General features: G+C 40.1%; 1 protein-coding gene across 4 annotated transcripts in view; it reads right to left on the bottom strand.

The window, feature by feature from the left end:
• The window catches only part of LOC135216748 (low-density lipoprotein receptor 1-like), a 666768-nt gene that overhangs the window by 10760 nt on the left and 637197 nt on the right, over positions 1-18811 (bottom strand). For 3 of the 4 annotated variants that reach the window (XM_064252226.1, XM_064252222.1, XM_064252223.1), the window contains 2 exons: positions 16865-16998; positions 13165-13356 (listed from right to left, as the gene is read on the bottom strand). In XM_064252226.1, the coding sequence (XP_064108296.1) occupies positions 13165-13356; positions 16865-16998 (326 nt within the window). Of the gene's footprint in view, positions 1-10465; positions 10510-13164; positions 13357-16864; positions 16999-18811 lie in introns of all 4 variants that reach the window. The other variant, XM_064252224.1, reaches the window with a different exon arrangement.

Consider the following 18811-nt stretch of genomic DNA (forward strand, 5'->3'; position numbering starts at 1 on the left):
CGTGGTCCAGAGATTTCTTATGATCTCAAGTGTCTACCGCAACCCTGCAGAAAGAAGAATTCTTGGAAGGTGCAGGAGACACTGTTGTAGTAGGCACCTTCGACTTCATAACCGGAGCCTTATCATCTTTATGACCGACTGGGAACAGGAGGTGGAGATTGTTGAGATAAGGGGCTTACTCGCCTATGAACACAAACATGCACGTGAGAGGGAGACACACGGCTGTGTAAAGGATGTGGCGAAGCACTCTCCTCGTGCGCAACACTTTCATGATCTCCCGCACGTATGCGCAAGGGAGAGACAGCCTGGGCCGAAGATGGAGAAGCAGTCTTCTCGCGTACACCTTAGGGAGAGACACGGCTGTGTATAGAAACACGGCCATGTATAGAAGACAGCGAAACACTCCTCTCACTCTCAACCCTTCCATGGTCACGAACATGTACACGAGAGGGAGAGACATGGCTATGAAGGGATGTCGGCGATGCACTCCTTCCACTCGCAGACAATGATGCCACTAAGTTGTTAATTCTCCGTTTGACTCGATGGTGAAGAGGAGAGGGAGAAGAAGAGGCGGAAGGAGATGGGGTGATCTTCCTCCCTCTACAATGTCTTACTGGGAGGTGGAGGGCATGAATTATTCCTGCCAGAGAGAGCACAAAACCTCTCTTGATAAAACATGAGTCCAGCCTCTTGAACATAGTCTGGATAAATGTCTACGATGGCTCAGCAAGTGGAAGCGATGATGTCATAGGCAAAAGAGATGATGTCACGAACGACAGAAGGAAGAGACGCCACCGTAGCTGAAGTCTTAGGTCGAGAGGAAGCTGGGAGTGACATCATGACATCTCAAATGGCAACATTGGTCGATGCCCTCACTAGAGGGGCGATGAGAGGCGTCAACATAGATGCAGGCGTACCGCTAGGAGGCAGCACACGAGATCCAAAGTAATGTAGGCATGGGGGTGGGGGGAATGCCAATGGGGCTGGAGGTGGGGTACGAGCTGCCATGAAATGGGAGAGACCATCCAAGGATGGGACCCCTGTAGGCCTAGATATGCCCATACAGCCGCCAACTTGTTTGATTCTGACTCTTGAAATAAAAGAAACAGATGGAGAAGCCTCCTCCCTCACAGGAAAAGCATTAGATCCTGTGGCAGAGGAGGGCTAAATTAAACATAATTTCATCCTGTGCAACTCCTGATACTACTTCTAAACGACTCAGCCGGGGAAATGCTTCTGGAAGAGGGGAAAGCCGAAGGATCCAAACAAGGAAGCGAAAAACCTTATCAAGAAGGCCCAGTAGAAACTCTATGATGCTCCCTCGTCTTGTAAAACATCGTCCACTGCAACTTTGGCCAGAAATGACATTCTGGGCAAGGATTAATAATGGTACAATAATTAGATTGGCATCTATTGTAATTATATGGGGATCTGTAATGGTAGCAGTCAAAAACTTGGAGCACACAAATCCTGGAACGCCTGGGCATAGGCACTCCTGAGGCTTAGTAGAATCGGTGGCCTCCATGATACACAACAATCACACACTCACACTGAAATAAAGAAATCATGGGCACAAAAGCAACCGGCTTGGTAGGAGAGCAAAAGCGACTACTCTCCAAGGCGATCAAAGAAAGACTAGTGCGTCACAAGAGGTTCTATGCCCGGTCAGTGACCAGCTTCCACCTTAATATACACGAGTTGCCAGATACCACAGACTCCTTGCTTTACAATCTTTGATTGTTTTTAACTGTTTTCCAGCTGGCACAAAATTATCCTTACTGTTAAGACCGAGGGTTTGTTCTGCAAATGAACAAGACATATTTCCCAACTGCATGGTTTAGGGCTATGGTTTTTTTTTTTTTAGATAGTCAAAAGTCAACTTCTGATGTCTGGAGAAGAGCTGACTTTCAATACTTGCCTCTTCTTTACAGATATGTATTGTGTGCCTCAAATCCGCAAGATATAGTATAAAAATACCTCAAATCCGCAAGATATAGTATAAATAAGAATAACCATAACTTGAAAATGCCTTTCAAGTTCTAAAGAACAATTTTAAGTTAACAGAGCCCCTGGCATTTTGTATTCTATGATTTTAAAATGATATTGTTAAGATACAATAAAGTTTTGTACATACTTACCTGGCAGATATATACTTAGCTATAGACTCGGTCGTCCCGACAGAATTTCAAAACTCGCGGCACACGCGACAGGTAGGTCAGGTGATCCACCATTCCCGCCGCTGGGTGGCGGGGTCTGGAACTATTCCCGTTTTCTAAGCCATAATTTCTCTTCCACCTGTCTCCTGAGGGGAGGCTGGGTGGGCCATTAATCGTATATATCTGCCAGGTAAGTATGTACAAAACTTTATTGTATCTTAACAATATCATTTTTGTACAAGTAACTTACCCAGCAGATATATACTTAGCTGATTGGCACCCTTGGTGGCGGGCAAGAGACAGCTAAAAACAAAATAATACTTAAACTAAATACATTAAAAAACAGGGAAAAAACAACCTATGTTCTTGGATAACATAATCCATAGTTCCTACCTTATTGGGCTGAAGACTTCATGACTACTGTCGATGAGTCTGCTTGCCTCAAGAGTTTCAACGAGGAATGAACCTATGGTTGAATAACTCTTTGGATCGTGTCAATGGGGGCTAGCCCGCTTACACGACAGAGCCTATACTGGATCGTACCAATGGGGGCTGACCCACTTACATGGTAGAGCCTTGACCTTTTGTCATATCAATGGAGACTCGCCCTCTTACATGACAGAGTTAAGGTTATTAAACAAATCACAAAGAGCACTGAAGCCAATCCCGATCACCTGACCATGTTAGTATTGTTACAATCTATGAATTGTAAGAGGGTCCCTATTCCCTCTGACAATTAACCAATAAAAACAACCACCAATAAACAGTAAATAAAGCCTTAAACTAAATAGGAAGGATTAGCCTCAGCCCCTTCTCCCAGCACTGAATTCGCCGAAACATACGCTCCCAGAGCAAAGCACTTTTCGTACGAAATTTTAACGTCTCTTAGGTAATTCGAGGAGAACACCGAATTACATCTCCAAAATGTCGACTCTATAAGAGCCTGAAGCGACCATGTTTTGTGAAATGCCATAGACGTATTCTATGGCTCTCACTTCATGGCTCCCTCACTCTGAGAACCTTGAGATGCTCTTCTTCGCACTTAAGGTGAGCTTCCCTTATTACATCTTTATGAAGTATGTAAGGGCGTTCTTAGAAATTGCTCTTTTCGGATCTCTACAGAGCACCAAAGACTTTCTTCTGTACCTTTCAGCAACTTCTTCTTCTCCAGTAGAACTTGAGTGCCCTGACTGGACACAAAGTCCTTTCTAGTTCTCTCCCTGTTAATGAAGATAGTCCTTTTATCTCAAAGCTTCTTGGCCAAGGCTTTGAGGGATTTTCATTTTTCGCTAGAAAAAATGGTTTAAAGGAGCAAATCGCTGCATCCTTCTTAAACCCCACTTTACTTCCAAAGCTTGCAACTCGCTAATTCTCTTGGCTGTTGCTAACGCAAAAAGGAATAATGACTTTCTTGTTAAGTCTCTAAACGAAGCTGCGTGAGACGGTACAAATTTTTCCGACATTAGGAACTTGAGGACCACATCCAAGTTCCAGCTAGGCTTCTGATTACATGTTCTTTCGTGGTCTCAAAAGACCTTATAAGGTCATGAAGATCTTTATTATTCGTCAGATCTATTCCTCTATGTCGAAAAACTGAGGCCAGCATACTTCTGTAACCCTTCACTGTTGAAACTGCCAGGTTACAGTCTTTTCTCAAATATAGGAGAAAATCTGCGATTTCAGTTACAGAGGTACTGGAGGAGGATATTTTCTTTCCCTTACACCATCTTCTAAACAACTCCCACTTCGACTGATATACTTTAGAAGTGGAGACTCTTCTGGCTCTTGCAATAGCCTTCGCCACTTCTCGTGAAAAGCCCCTTGCTCTGACAAGTCCTTCGACAGTCTGAAGGCGGTCAGACTTAGAGCGGGGAGGTTTTTTGTGAAACCTGTCGAAGTGGGGTTGTTTGAGAAGATCGTTCCTTAGTGGAAGCGATCTTGGAAAATCCACTAACCACTCCAGCACCTCTGTGAACCAATCGAGAGCCGGCCAGAAGGGAGCGATGAGGGTCATTCTTGTTCCTTCCGAGCAAGCGAACTTCCTCAAAACTTCTCCTACTATCTTGAAAGGAGGGAAGGCGTATGCGTCCAAGCCCGTCCAATCTAGCAGAAAGCTGTCTACTGCTACTGCTTGAGGATCCGAGATCGGGGAGCAATAGGTTTTCTAATCTGTGATTCTTGTTGGTTGCGAACAGGTCTATATTGGGCCTTCCCCACAGATGCCAAAGTTGTTGGCAAATCTGAGGATTGAGAGTCCATTCCGTGGGTAGGACTTGTTCTTTTCTGCTTAACAGATCTGCCCGGACATTTTTCTTCCTCCCCCCTGCACAAATCTTGTTTTGAGGAGAGAGATCTTCCTTTCCTGTGCCCCAAATCAGCAGATCCTTTGCTGACTCGTACAGGGAAAAAGGAATGCGTCCCCCCCTTGTTTCTTTATATAAGCGAGGGCTGTTGTGTTGTCCGAGTGAATCTGAATCCCCAGACCTGAGACCTGTTCCTCGAAATGAACCAAAGCTAGATGAATGGCTGTTAGCTCTTTCTTGTTTATGTGCCAGGACACTTGTTCTCCTTCCCAAGTGCCTGACACTTCTTGCGAACCTAGGATCGCTCCCCACCCTGAATCTGAGGCGTCTGCAAACAACGCTAGGCGAGGGTTCTGTAAGCGAAGGGAGATTCCCTTGCTTAGTTTCTGTGGATCTAAACCACCAACGGATATTCTCCTTGATCCCTTTCGAGATTGGAAATGTATCTCCTAGATTGTTGGACTTCCAATCCCACTTCTCCTTCAGATAAAATTGAAGGGGTCGTAGGTGAAGTCTTCCTAAGGAAACGAACTGTTCCATCGAGGAGAGGGTCCCCAGTAAGCTCATCCATTCCCTCGCGGAACAATGTTCTTTCCTTAAGAAGACTGACACCTTTTCTAAGCAGCGTTCTCTCCTTTCCTGCGAAGGATACGCTAGAAAATCCCGAGAATCCATCTGAATCCCCAGATAGACAATACTCTGCTGGGGAGTCAGCATGGATTCTCGTGATTTACTAAAAGTCCTAAGGACTTTGTCAACTTTAGTGTAACTAATAGGTCCTCCAGACATTTTTTCTCCGATTGGGCTCTTATTAGCCAATCGTCCAGATATAACGAGATCCTGATCCCTTCCAGATGTAGCCAATAAGCTACATTCTTCATGATGTCCGTAAAGACTTGAGGGGCAGTCGAAAGTCCGAAGCACATCGCTCGGAACTGGAACACTTTCCCTTGGAACATGAACCTCAGATACTTCCTTGCTGCCGGATGAATTGGCACATGGAAATACGCATCCTGAAGGTCCAGGGACACCATCCAGTCCCCTGGACGAAGAGCAGATAGAACAGAGGAAGACGTCTCCATTGAAAATTTCTTCTTCAATACAAAGAAATTCAGGGCACTGACGTCTAGAACCGGTCTCCATCCCCCCGATGCTTTCGGTACCAGGAATAGCCATTGTAGAATCCTGGAGACTGGAGATCTTGAACCAGTTCTACCGCTTCCTTGGAAATCATCTGTTCCACTGCTTGCAACATAGCAAGCTTTCGGACCGGATCCGAGTATCTTGCGGTCAACTCCCTTGGAGTTGTCGTCAAGGGAGGATTTTCCCTGAAGGGGATCAAGTACCCTTTTTTCAGGATAGAGAGGGACCAGGAGTCCGCTCCCTTCTGCGCCCAGACTTTGGCAAAGTGGAGTAGCCTGGCGCCTACTTTCGTTCTGGAGGACTTCCTGCTCATCTAGATTTCCCGAAGGATCTTCTAGATGGTCTACTCCTTCTCTCTGGTCTGCGACCTCTAAGAGGGGCTCTAGAAGAGGAGGCACCTCGAAAGGGCTGAACAAAAGAGGGTCTCTCTTTTTTCTCTATAGGCACTGCCGGCCTAAACTTCTTGGCTGAGTGCGTGAGGAGATCCTGAGTTGCCTTCTCCGTAAGAGATTTAGAAACCTCTCTAACAGTCTCTTGTGGAAAAAGGTGCGGGGATAACGGTGCAAAAAGAAGAGATGTCCTTTGCAAGGGTGAAACTGCTCTTGCTAAGAAAGAGCTAAAGACAGATCTCTTCTTTAGTACTCCCGTTCCAAAAAGAGAGGCAACTTCCCCACAGAACCGTCCATGACCGCTCTGTCCAGGCAAGCCAGGACGCTCGAAAGTTCCTCCATGGAAACAAAGTCAGTGTCCTGAGCTCTCTTCGCTAACGCTCCCAAAGCCCAGTCCATAAAGTTAAAGACTTCTAGGGTTTTAAAGAGGCCCTTTAGAAGGTGGTCTAGTTCACACATGCCCCAAGTCGCCTTAGCAGACAGCAACGACTTCCTCCTAGCAGAGTCCACTAAGGAAGCAAAATCCGCATCTGCGGAAGAAGGCAGACCTAACCCCATAGGTTCTTTGGTCTCGTACCACCTTCCTGGTTTGCCTGTTAACTTGGAAGGAGGGCAGGAAAAAAACTGTCTTGCCCGCTTCCCTTCTGGAAGTCAGCCCACTCTGAAAAAGTTTTTTAATGCCTTTTTCATACAAAGAGCGGGGCGCATCTTGACGAAGGAAGACGACTTGAGAGCTTTAGTGCTGGACATCAACGATCCTGGTGAAGGAGGGTCCGCAGGATGAAGGGAGTCTCCGAACTCCTTTAGCAGCAAAAGAGAAAGTCTCTTGTAGTCAGAAACTGCTACATCTACTGGCTCTTCGTCTTCCGATACCTGGTCCAACTGATCCACAGAAGGAGATCGTTTTGGAGTGATCTGGCTCTTCCCGGGAGAAGAACTCCTTTCCCGAGAAGGGGAGCGCGGAACATTAGCACTCCTATACGAAGAGTGAGGCTCCTGCCTGTCGGAAACACTCTTGCGCCTACTAGACTCTTGTTGTCTAGGTTCGTCAGGTTCGTGGCGCTTGCTAGGCTCCTGGCGTCCTGATTCAGGGCGCTTGAAAAGATCCCCGCGTCCTGATTCCTGACACTTAACAGGCTCTTGGCGCCCTAACACTTGACACCTAACGTACTCCTGGCGTCCTGCCTTCTGGCGTCCTAACTCCTGGCGCCCTGACTCCTGGCGCCCTGACTCCTGGCGCCCTGACTCCTGGCGCCCTGACTCCTGGCGCTCTGACTCCTGGCGCCCTGACTCATGGCGTCCTGTCTCATAGCGTCCTGATTCCTGCCTTCTAGCAGAATCCTGACGTCCTGAATCCTGTGTTCTAAGAGGCTCTTGACGCCCTTTCTTGCGTCTTGCTGCCTCTTTGCGCCTGTCTGGCTCCTGGTCCTGCAGACCCAAGGGATCCTGATACCTAAATCGGTTTTCGGCGGTTCCTTGCACCTAAACCGATCGAGACTTCTGCTCGATTCGCGGCGTCTCAGAGGGCGCTTCGGGGAAGACAGCCTATAGGGCGAAAGGGCTCTTCTCTCAGGAGAACAACTCCTATCAGACGAGTCTCTCGACGAAGGCGATAAACGCCCTGGAGATCGTGAGGGTTCTCTCCTAAACGAAGCGGGGCGCTTAGCGGAACTCTTAACAGGGAGCGAGACATCCTTCCTCCTTGTAGAGTCCTTAGCAAAAGAGCCTACGAGAGAAGCTAACTGCTCTTGCAGATTAACCAAAAACTTCTTCGTAGGATCCTGAAGAGAAGGCTCCTCTTGTCTAGTCTTCTTAGGTCCCGAAGGCCAATCCTCGGGAAAACGCTCTGGGCTGGAGTCAGCCGCGTCTCCTTTAGGCGCCTTCCAGGCTCTCTTCAAAGGGCGCGAAAGAGAGGCCGAACTCCATCCTCGTTTAGGAGAGGAAGAGTCTGAGGCCGAAAAACACTCCTTTAGGACGCCTTTTCTGCGGCAATCCGAGGCAGCCTGGGACTTAACAACAGGATCTGCCGAAGGGACGCCTGACCGTTGGGGATGTTCTGCATTCTCCCTGCGGCTTTCGACATTCCTCCTCCCCTGGTCCTGGGAGTTTGGAAGCGGTCTAGGCCTAGGAGCAATGAGGAACCGGTCAGACGCCCCCTCCACTGCACTGGGGACACTGCACAAGTCACTATCACCACTCTTACCTTGGTTTAGAGCTCGTAGCTGAGCTTGAAGTTTCTTAATTGAAGCTTTTACATTTTCCCTCTCTGACGAAGAATCTTTGGATTCAGAACAGGGAGAAGCAGCTGAGGCTAAGGGAAAATTGTTAGAAGGAGAGTTAATTTCTTGTTCTAAGGAGCAAGATCTACTAGATGACCTAGCTGAAGCCTTTCTCACTCTATCTCTCTCAAGCTTCCTAACATATGATGATAATTCCTTCCATTCAAGCTCCGTAAGGTTCTCGCATTCCACACAGGTGTTAATAAAAGAACATTCATTCTCCCTGCATTTAGCGCAAATACTATGAGGATCTAATGCCGATTTAGGCAGCCTAACCTTACAATCTTCCCTACTGCAAACTCTAAACATAGGTGAAGCCTTAGCGTCAGACATCGTGAAAGAGTAGTCAAAACCAAAGTCGAAAAACAGTCCACAATAAGCGTATGCCAAGCCAGAGAAAAAACAGAATACGTCACCAAAAAACCAATCCAAATTCTCGGCAAACGAGTTGAAATCCAAGATGGAGGAACGAACAATAGGTGTTGTCCGTTCAACCGACAGAGAAATTATGGCTTAGAAAACGGGAATAGTTCCAGACCCCGCCACCCAGCGGCGGGAATGGTGGATCACCTGACCTACCTGTCGCGTGTGCCGCGAGTTTTGAAATTCTGTCGGGACGACCGAGTCTATAGCTAAGTATATATCTGCTGGGTAAGTTACTTGTACAAAAATAAATTTTCCTTACAATGTATCTCCTCAGAGAGTTAAAAATAACTGGGCAATGTACAGATAACATCCAACCTTAATTCCATGTTATCCTTCTAAAACCAGTCTGTATTATGAAGGGTACCTTATTTGCTTAATCCAGAGCAATTTATACATTAAAAGTAAACAGATATAACTATGCACAGAAATTAAATTGTTCATTATCAGGCATATACTAACCTAAGGAATAATGCACATAAAATAAGAGTAGAAATGCCATAAGCGATGATTTACAGTTAAAAAAAGGTCTGCATTACTTGTTTACAAATGCAAAACTTATGAAATTAATATAAATGGAGATTATTTTCAGAATATGACAGCAAACACCAAATTGAAAAAATATTTCATGTATAGATTGTAGCATTTTCACTTGCACAAGTTTCAAAGATCATGATGATGCCAGAAGTAAGTTGAACAATAACACATGAAGAGAACATTTCTTTGTACCATAAAATTTATATGAATATAAAGTGAGAGTGATAAAGTATACTGTACATTTTAACAAGTGTCTACTGTCTACTTCTCATACTTTATGTAAGATGAAAAATAATTAAAGACAGGGTCTGCATTTATTATACTATTCTAATTAATTATGATTAAAACTAGTTTTACGCATCATTCAGACTAAGTAAACTTATTTTGTTGACCCAGTATAAAGGATAAACGTACTAGTTTTAATACTGCGTATAAAAGCTAAACACAAAGTTTCAAAATTTATTACACTTCAAAAAATACATTCATTCCAGATACACCCATATGGATCATCCAATGCTGCAGATGATCCAAATCTCTGCATGAGAATGAACGTCATATTAATGGGGCTTTGTATGGTTAACTACTTATATTTACTTCTACTCTCAATTGGCAATGGCATATGAAACCATATTTCAATTACTGTACTCATAAATTCAACAATCATCATCATGATGTTAAATCAGAATAATTGTAATGTACTGACAAACTTTTTGTAAATAAGCATGCACTTAACAAGCAACAGAAAATAAATATGTATAGTGTACTGAATGTAGTAGTGTTCACAACAGGTTTAAAAAATTTGCAATACAAAAATAAAGGGAAAATTACTCTAACATGTAGACGACTCGAGTAGATGATCCTATGAACTGGAGGCAAAAAACAAATTGTTTCACTGAAGTGAAATATTTTAGGAAAAACTACAGTATTAAGCACTCGTATTTTTACTTTGGGTGGTAGTTACACTGTGTTTCTTAATAAGGGTTTGAATTGGCAAATAGCTGTTATGAGTTAAATCTCTATCCAAAAATTTTTTTCAGAAATACAAGTCCCAGTGCTCCTCATAACATCAACTTATGAGGGTATAAAATTAAACTTAGAACTACAAATAATGAACTTGCAAAGTCATAATAAATACAACATGATATACTAGTATGGCATAAAAATGGGAAATAAAAATATTCATGCAAATAAATGGTGAGCAAGCAGTACCACAATGTACCTCAAATGTGGCTTACCGTTGTTAGAATTTGAGCGTGTTAACCATTGGCTCACAAAGGCCCTTGGGGTGGGAGAGGGGAGGGAGGAAAATGTGCAGTTAGTGCTGATAAATTCTACTAAACTCCTTGTTCTCAATAAATGATTTGATTACGCAAGATGTGGAAATTAAATGTTAGTTATCATTAGATAATTGTACATACTATTATAATCAAGTGTGTATGTTCCTTCAAGTATAAAATCCAAAATCCTCAACTGTTACTTCAAGAACCATGCTAATATTAAATGATTCAGTAATCAAATCTATTTATATATGGAATGTTCATTAAATATCAAGCAACAGGCTAGTGCATTTGTGTAATCAAAAACTCAATCTATAAGATTGTACAAAGAATGTTGTACAATTGGCACTTTTTACAACAACTTTAAAGCACATAATAAGCATAATGAATAGTCTTTATCATTATACATACTGCATTTTAATCAGTTGTATGTTGTATGTGCTCACAAATCTTAAAAACTTTGAGATTTGGCTATAGAATTATTAATTTACTACTATACCATCTCTTAATATTTTATACTCGATTCATATGTTGCTTTTTGTTCTTCATTAAAAGTTTTATACATACTCTGAAGACTTGAAAACAGTTTACCAATTGCTTTTCCATATTATAAATACTTCACATAAAGCTAGAATTTTATATTTAGGTATTTTTAAATGGCAAAATCTAAAGTAAAGCGAGATTAAAATGTTATTAACTCTCATGTACTTTGTGTGGACAAAATGTATTTCTCCACAGACTGATAAGTGTATTTTTCTTTTAGAATTGGTAGAAATCTTAAATTAGCACAACCCAAATCCTGTTTCAGCAACCTGTGAAGTAAAATTGCGGTTAAGTGATACTAGACGTTATTTATGAACAGATAATAGAAATTCACATTATCATCACAGATTTCCAAATAGGGAAGTTCTAACTATCAATGTTTTTTGGGAAGTTTTGTAGATTTTCTTACAATTGACCATTTTTCAAAGTAAAGAATTCCCTTATAGAAATTCTTAAGCACAAGTATTCACACTATAGAATGCAGCAGCTAAATGAAGACTGCCAAAACTATACGACAATAAAAAAGTTATGCCTTGAAATTCTATTTCTCATCACACCCGGTATGATATAAAGCTACATCTAAACGGTACATGTAAGCATATTTACAATGCATGTGTAGTACCAAAATAAAAATTCTTTAGCTACCACGGTGTTACGTTAATGTGTCATACTAATTTAAATATACAGTAGTATATTTGTTTTTAAACTTTTAACACAAGTAATTACTTCCTCCATAACATGCTTGGAACTTTTGAAAGTGAAGCACCGAAGTGAAGTACACATACATCTACTGAGATGTACCATACAAATACTAAATGTAAATTTTGGTTTCAATAGTTAAAAAATTGATATTGATTTTGATTTGCAATATTATGTAACAATTATAAGAAAAAGTAATCTAGCTTAAGTATTTCAAACTTTAGTTTATCCATTGGAGTACAGAACCTTAATTTTGTTGGTTAGTATAATATAAAAATTTAACATTCCAATGCTAATTCTTAAGTATTTATAAAAAAAAAAGTGGATTCTCTTAGATTCATTCCATCAAGACTTGTTGTTATACATGACCTTGTATTAATCACATTTTGTGCTGTTAAAAAGTACAGTGTAATACAAAATCATGTGGCATATTTTGTCTCAGAAATATTTGTCTGGGTAATTGTGGTTATTCATACTTTGATTGTTTTCAATACTATACTGGTTATTAATAAAATTAGTTTTTGTATACAAATGTATAAAATTTCAGCTAAGTTACTGAAATCTGAACCACTGACCCACTTTGCACAAATTGTGTAAATGGCATTTATGGGTTGTATGGCTGTATGCATGTGCTATTTAGTTTATCAATAATTTTGTTTAGCAATTCATCACAATAGTATAATGTCAATTGCATTTTTGATAGTCAAATCCATTATTTGTTACAGAAGAAATGATAAATATTTGGCTTCCATATTTATAAACATAATAGCTGCTGATCTAATAATGTTTTCGAGGCTGAAAACTGCAAAATCATAGAGCTGAAATTTGTATTAATTTCTAAATGCAGCATGTGCAGCTTGCAGTGCATTTACAAAGAAACCCATTTTTTCTAAATAAAACAAAATTTGGCACTTCTCATAATAGCAAAAATACCTTTCCAATCTTGAGGTGAGTTTGACAATTGGACTGCCAGACCAAAATCTAAAATAATAAAATCATAAATTTACACAACAAACCCCACTTGATTGCTATACAAAATTAAAATACCTGGCAAAAGTTTATGACTAAGAAATCTGAACCATAAGTTGTCTTTGACAATAAATTTCTAGGCTCAAGTTAGTAAAGCAACAAAGCACAATTACATTTTTGGTGCATTATGAAAGCTTTCTTAATGTAATACTGATGTAAGAATGGTGTGGTATGTCACATTATAACTAAATTAGCTTTTCTTTCACCCTAAGTCATATTTAATGTATAGTCCTTATTTACAAAACAACTATTTACTACTTTTCTTAAAGAAATGGTCATTGTAAACACTGAATGATTAATATGGCCACCAACCATTCCCCAATCAATTTACTGTATTCAGCTGAAGAAAATCAACATGAAAATATGACTCATATTTAGATACTTACATCTTCCGGAGACGAAATGCCATACTGCCTATTATGGTATGGTGGCTGAGCTGAGCCTCGTTGGAAACTAGAACGTTGCTGACCTGCCAGGTGGAAGCCATCCTCAGTTGTTGTCTTTTTGTAAACTGGATTGTCGAAATTCATGCTCTGCACTGATCGTTTACGGAAGTATCGGTAGACAATGTATGCCAGCTGAAAATATAAGTTCTTTTTGATAATTTACAGGGATAAACTTTAAACTGAGAATATACCAAAAACCATACATTACCTATTAAGCTCAACTTTAAAATTCACTGAAAAATTCAAGGATCCAACCGGAATTCTGCAGAGTTATTACATACCTTAATGTTTCAGATCATATTTACCAAATGATGAAGTTTCATAAAACTACTGAACGGAATAGCACGACACTTCTGATTCCATTTAACCACATTAATTTTATGGGAGAAGCATAATCTCCACCAATAACAAAGAACAAAATATCATGCTGAATCTACATCATTTTATCCATCATTTCCTTTCCAGTGCCTGCAATTCAAGTACTGTAATACATCATGGCAGATATATCTTCTCTGGCTTTCCTGTTTTAAAAAGTACACCTGTCAATCTTGAGTATGGGTAAGAGTCAAGGTACAGCTCGGATGTGATGGACAGGGAGGTTGGTAGCATTTGATAAAGCAAAAAAGCTTTTTTGCTGAGCATGCTGACATGGGTATTGCTTCACAGTTACTATGTCTTATTTATTTTACTTATTTGTTACTATATATCCTATAGTAGTGTTCTTTTGTCCTTCATATATCCCACTTCTCAATTTCCTTTTTCCTACAATGCTGCTTTCTCTACTGGAGTCCTTGAGCTTGTAGCATTCTAATTTTCCAACTAGGGATACACATTCCTAGTTTGATAAGCAGAATGGTACAAGCTCAAGCTTTACTACTTCTACCATACTACTACTACTACTACTACAGCAACCTGATGGAAATGCCATCAAAGACATAGATAAAGGTAGGGTACAAAGACATGGGGATACTAGTAAGAAAAGCAATAAAAGGACTACCAACGCAGAACTCTGTCCAAAGACCAGACAGGTAAAGAGCAAGTACCAGGTACTGCACCCAACAACAAATACTGTGTGTACTAACAGGCTATATAGTACACATGAGGACTGCTCAGTACATATATAACAGAGGACTGGGACACTACTTGAAGACCAGAGGGTGAATGGCATGGGAGAAAAAGCTGATTAAGGAATACATATTAAGTATAGAATTTAGGTGAAAGGCCAAGCACTGGGACCTATGAGGTCATTCAGCATTGAAATAGAAATAGCCAGAAAAGAGTTTGAAAGGTGCAACGGGAGTAAAAAAAAAATCTTGCAGCTTCACCATGAATTAATTGTTAGAAAAAGATGAAAGAAAGAGAATATGAAAGGAGGTACAGTAAAAGAAACAAAAGGGTTTGCTGCCAGAGGTTGAAGTCATCCTGCAAAGATCCTTAAGTAATGCCTACAGTGCACCACATGAGGTGCACTGATGGCATTACTCCCCTATGGGACACATAAAGAATGAGAAATATATCAAGATAGAACAGAATAGAAGAATGGCACAGGAAACCCATGCACGGATAATCCATAACACAAATGAAACTTGCCAATAACTACAGAGGGGGAAACAGGAAAAAGAAGAGGAAAAATACTATGTAGCAGCACAACATCAGGTCCTGAGAGTAAGGTACATCTAGAACAACAGACAGAACCAATATTTCATTCAAGTGCACAAAATGCAATGTAAGACTATAAACTACATTGAGCTGATGTCCAACAATAGCAAAAACCATCATAAAGACAACGAATGGCAAAAGCCTGCCAAACGAGTATGCAAAAAATAACAGACAGTATGCAGTAACAAATGGCAGAAAGAACAATAACCTGAGGCAGAAGTAGAAAATGAGGACAGAGAAGGTAATACATGTACAACCAGACCTGATTCAGATCAACAAAACCAAAAACGAACTACCCCTCACATTCTGTAGTACCAAGGAACTTGAGGGGAGGAGAAATAGAGAGAGAAAATAGATAAGTACCACCACCTGTGGAATGAACTGAGATGGTTATGGGATATGCAAGTGGAAGTAGTGCCCATATTCTTCAAAACACTAAACACAAAACCAAAATTCCCAAGAAGAAACTTTGGTAAACTGAAGTCAAATTAGTCCCAGGACTTGCACAAAGGCACATGCTACTAGAAAAGCATATACAGTCAAAAAGTGATGGACTCTAAAGGAAGCAGAATGCAACATGAAGCCTCACACAAAAAAAACAGTCTGGACAGACTGATAAAAAAAATAATAATATGTATAGGTAATAATTATAAAGGTATTAGTAAATAACAGGGTAGTGTCTATTTGGAGTGCAACCTACTGGTCAATATGTGAAACTGTTCAGATGGTAGTGAAAGGGGAATATTTATAAGAATGGAGGCAACTGGTGCAGGAGGAAGGCACAAGATGGGTAGACCAGGGTAGACATGGCTGTGATCACTGAAGAAGGAAGTAAGGGAAAAATGTTGAGGAAACTAGCTCAGGATGATCTGGGTGGACAGTTGAAGGAAGGCATGGGAGGGGTAGACTAAAGGAGACAGCTGATATAATTGAAGAGGGAAGTAAGAGGAAATGTTGAGTTGACCTGATGAAACTCACACGCAACCGACATTTAAAGGGATAATTCATTGAGACCTTTTGAATCTCCCGAGGTGAAGCAAGAACAAAATGATGGATGGTACAATCTCGATTGTTCTGTATCATCCTACTCATCTTGGAGTTGAGTGCTCTAAACCAAACAATGGATCTTTCTTTAGGCTTGCTACTTTTAAACACACTTTTCACTTTCAATTGAAAACATTTTTAATTACAACTATTGCAGTACTTTTGCCTAATTCTTTGGTTTCAAGAGGGCAACTATATGAATACTTAAAAAATTAAGTACTAAACTACTGGCTTCCTTAGTCAGCTATGTACTCTGATGACAAGACAATTAAAATAAGAGAACTCTGAGATTACAATATCATGTAAAAGGCAGTGTACCTGCCGAGAATCTGGTTTTTTGATCAGCTGCACAACCTTGGCAGATATAAAAACAAAATGTAATTAAAACCAAGATGCCTATCTGGAAAGTTTGTAGTGAGTAGGGTAGAGATCTGTATGGGAAGAATTGATGAGATGAACAAACAACTCGCTGCACACCACCAGAGTTGAGATAAAATGTACTGTATTAAGGAGGACTGCCCATCTCCAACTTCCTGAATATTGCATTTGGTTAACCAATAAGCCTAAATCATGCTGAACAGCCAGATCTCAATTATTGAGAATATAGCCCTTCCTCAGATGCAAGAATAGCCATTAAAATAAATTGTGTTGAAAGGATCCTTTTTTTGTTCTTATAAGGGATATGGTTGCAAATTCATGGTAAGTTAAGTAAGGCCACTGTTTTTCCATTATATGGGTAATATCTATATGTAAAACTAGTGATTTTTATAGCTAAATTTAGATTGATATTACATTACTTTGTCACAATATTCTGGACCCTAAGAATGCTAAAATAGTATTTCAACTTATTATGGTGGTAATAATATAAATGCAGATTGAAATCTATCAGAGATATAATACAATTACTATATAAAAAGGTATATACTATGTAACTTACAATGGCTGCAACACAAAGTACCACAATGGCAGCCAGAATAGCAGCAACTGCGACGTTACCATCCTCGCCATCAGTTGGCTTGTTACTGACATCAAGATCTTCCCTCTCTGGTATCATACTGCTGCTTACTTCATCTGAAAGAAACACATACATTTATACCTCTCTTAAGTATCAAACATGGCACATTTGAATACCTAAACAATTATCTTTAGTAAAAAGTTTGGCAAAATTCCAAAGGAAAATTTAAACAATTTCTGACCGATTAAAAGGTAAAATTACAAAATTCCTGGATTATGCTTTACAGAATCCCTATATATTCTAATTAGAGTGGTTTTCCATATCTTTTTCTTTCCCACTGTTATCCCTACATTAAGAGGTTGTTTGTCTGATGCCCCTTCTCCACTGCCTTCTATCAACGACATCATCTTCCACCAAACCTTTTCTCTATATCTTCCTTCACTTTATCTCGCCACCTAATTCTCTGTCTCCCTCTTGAACTTCTTCCTCTAACAGATTCCTCCCAAGCCCTCTTCACTTCCTCCGTGTCATCCATCCTCAACATATGCCCATAACATCTCAATCATGACACTCTTATCACCTCTGTAATCTTTACTAAGCCTGCTCTTCTTATTTCATCATTTTCTAATCTTTCAAGCAGCGATATTCCCATAATCCACCTCAGCATTCTCATCTCTGTTCTCTCAAGCTTTACTTCCTCTTTTCTTCTTAGAGCCCATGTTTCTGCTCCATACATTAACACTGGTCTCATCACTGTGTTATATATCGGCTTTTAGCTCGATTGACATTTTACCTCTCTCCACTTCCCCAATGCAGCTTTTATCCTACTGTCAACTTCAGCCTCACATCCTCCTTCTTGGCTAAAGTAGATCCTAAGTATTTTAACTTTTCTGCCTGTTTTATAATCAAGCTATTCCTTCTTGTATTACTATTCTGTCTCTATCTTCCCTATGCTCAGCAAAACCTCTATTTTATTTACATTCACCTTTAAGCCACCCCTTTCTAAAGATTCCTGCCCCTCTCCAACCCTTCCCTGTAGGTCCTCCTCATTTTCAGCAGTAATCACCATATCATAGGCGTACAACAATTCCCACAGCTCTTCATTCCTGATCGTGCAAAAGATTATTAAACTCAAGTGAATTAAAAAAGTTACAAATTAGAGCATCTCAACAAATACAAACACTCACTGGAACACAATGGGGATTTTGAAAAAATAAAAGCAGTTACTAAAAGGAAGCCAAGGGAATTTAGAGGAATTTATTGCCAACAACAATAATAAAAATATAATTTTAAAATGTCTGGTCCTAATCCTGTTGTGATATGGGCAAAATATGATTAGCTGCTCTCGAGAAAGTGCTTGCCTTGCCTTCCATCAGTGTAGATTTTTGTAAGCTCTTAGCAGTAACTTTAATATCTGACATTTGTATTACATTAAAAGAAGGATAAGCTGCATTTCTCATCTGCTGTTAAGTTAGTGAAATTTTTTACAATAACGATTGTTACAGCAATGAAGACTCTTCAGACTTATAAACTTGCTGTTCAATAAACTTAGTTTATTGAGCAGTACTTATAATACTTAACTGAAGATTACGAATATCATCTGATTTATTGAAATTTTACATTATGGTGAACGAATAAAAAAAGCATAACATCTATTTTAATAATTTTTCTCTATGTACAGTTCACATGTCATACGAATATGGTTTCAACATTTAAACTAGCAGTGTCCAGTCTCATGCAACTGGCCCTTACATAACTGGTTATCAGAATGAAAACGGTAATTTCTCTTACATTAAAGTTATTTTGATGGCTCAGGTATACTGGTAATATTCATTACAAGTAAATTGCATAATTATAATATATCCAATAATCGCATTGCCAGTGCCATTGATATTAGTATTAATGCAAATGAAGGCCTACGGAATACTC

Source organism: Macrobrachium nipponense, chromosome 6 (genome assembly GCF_015104395.2).
Source record: "Macrobrachium nipponense isolate FS-2020 chromosome 6, ASM1510439v2, whole genome shotgun sequence".
Taxonomy (NCBI): Eukaryota; Metazoa; Arthropoda; class Malacostraca; order Decapoda; family Palaemonidae; genus Macrobrachium; species Macrobrachium nipponense.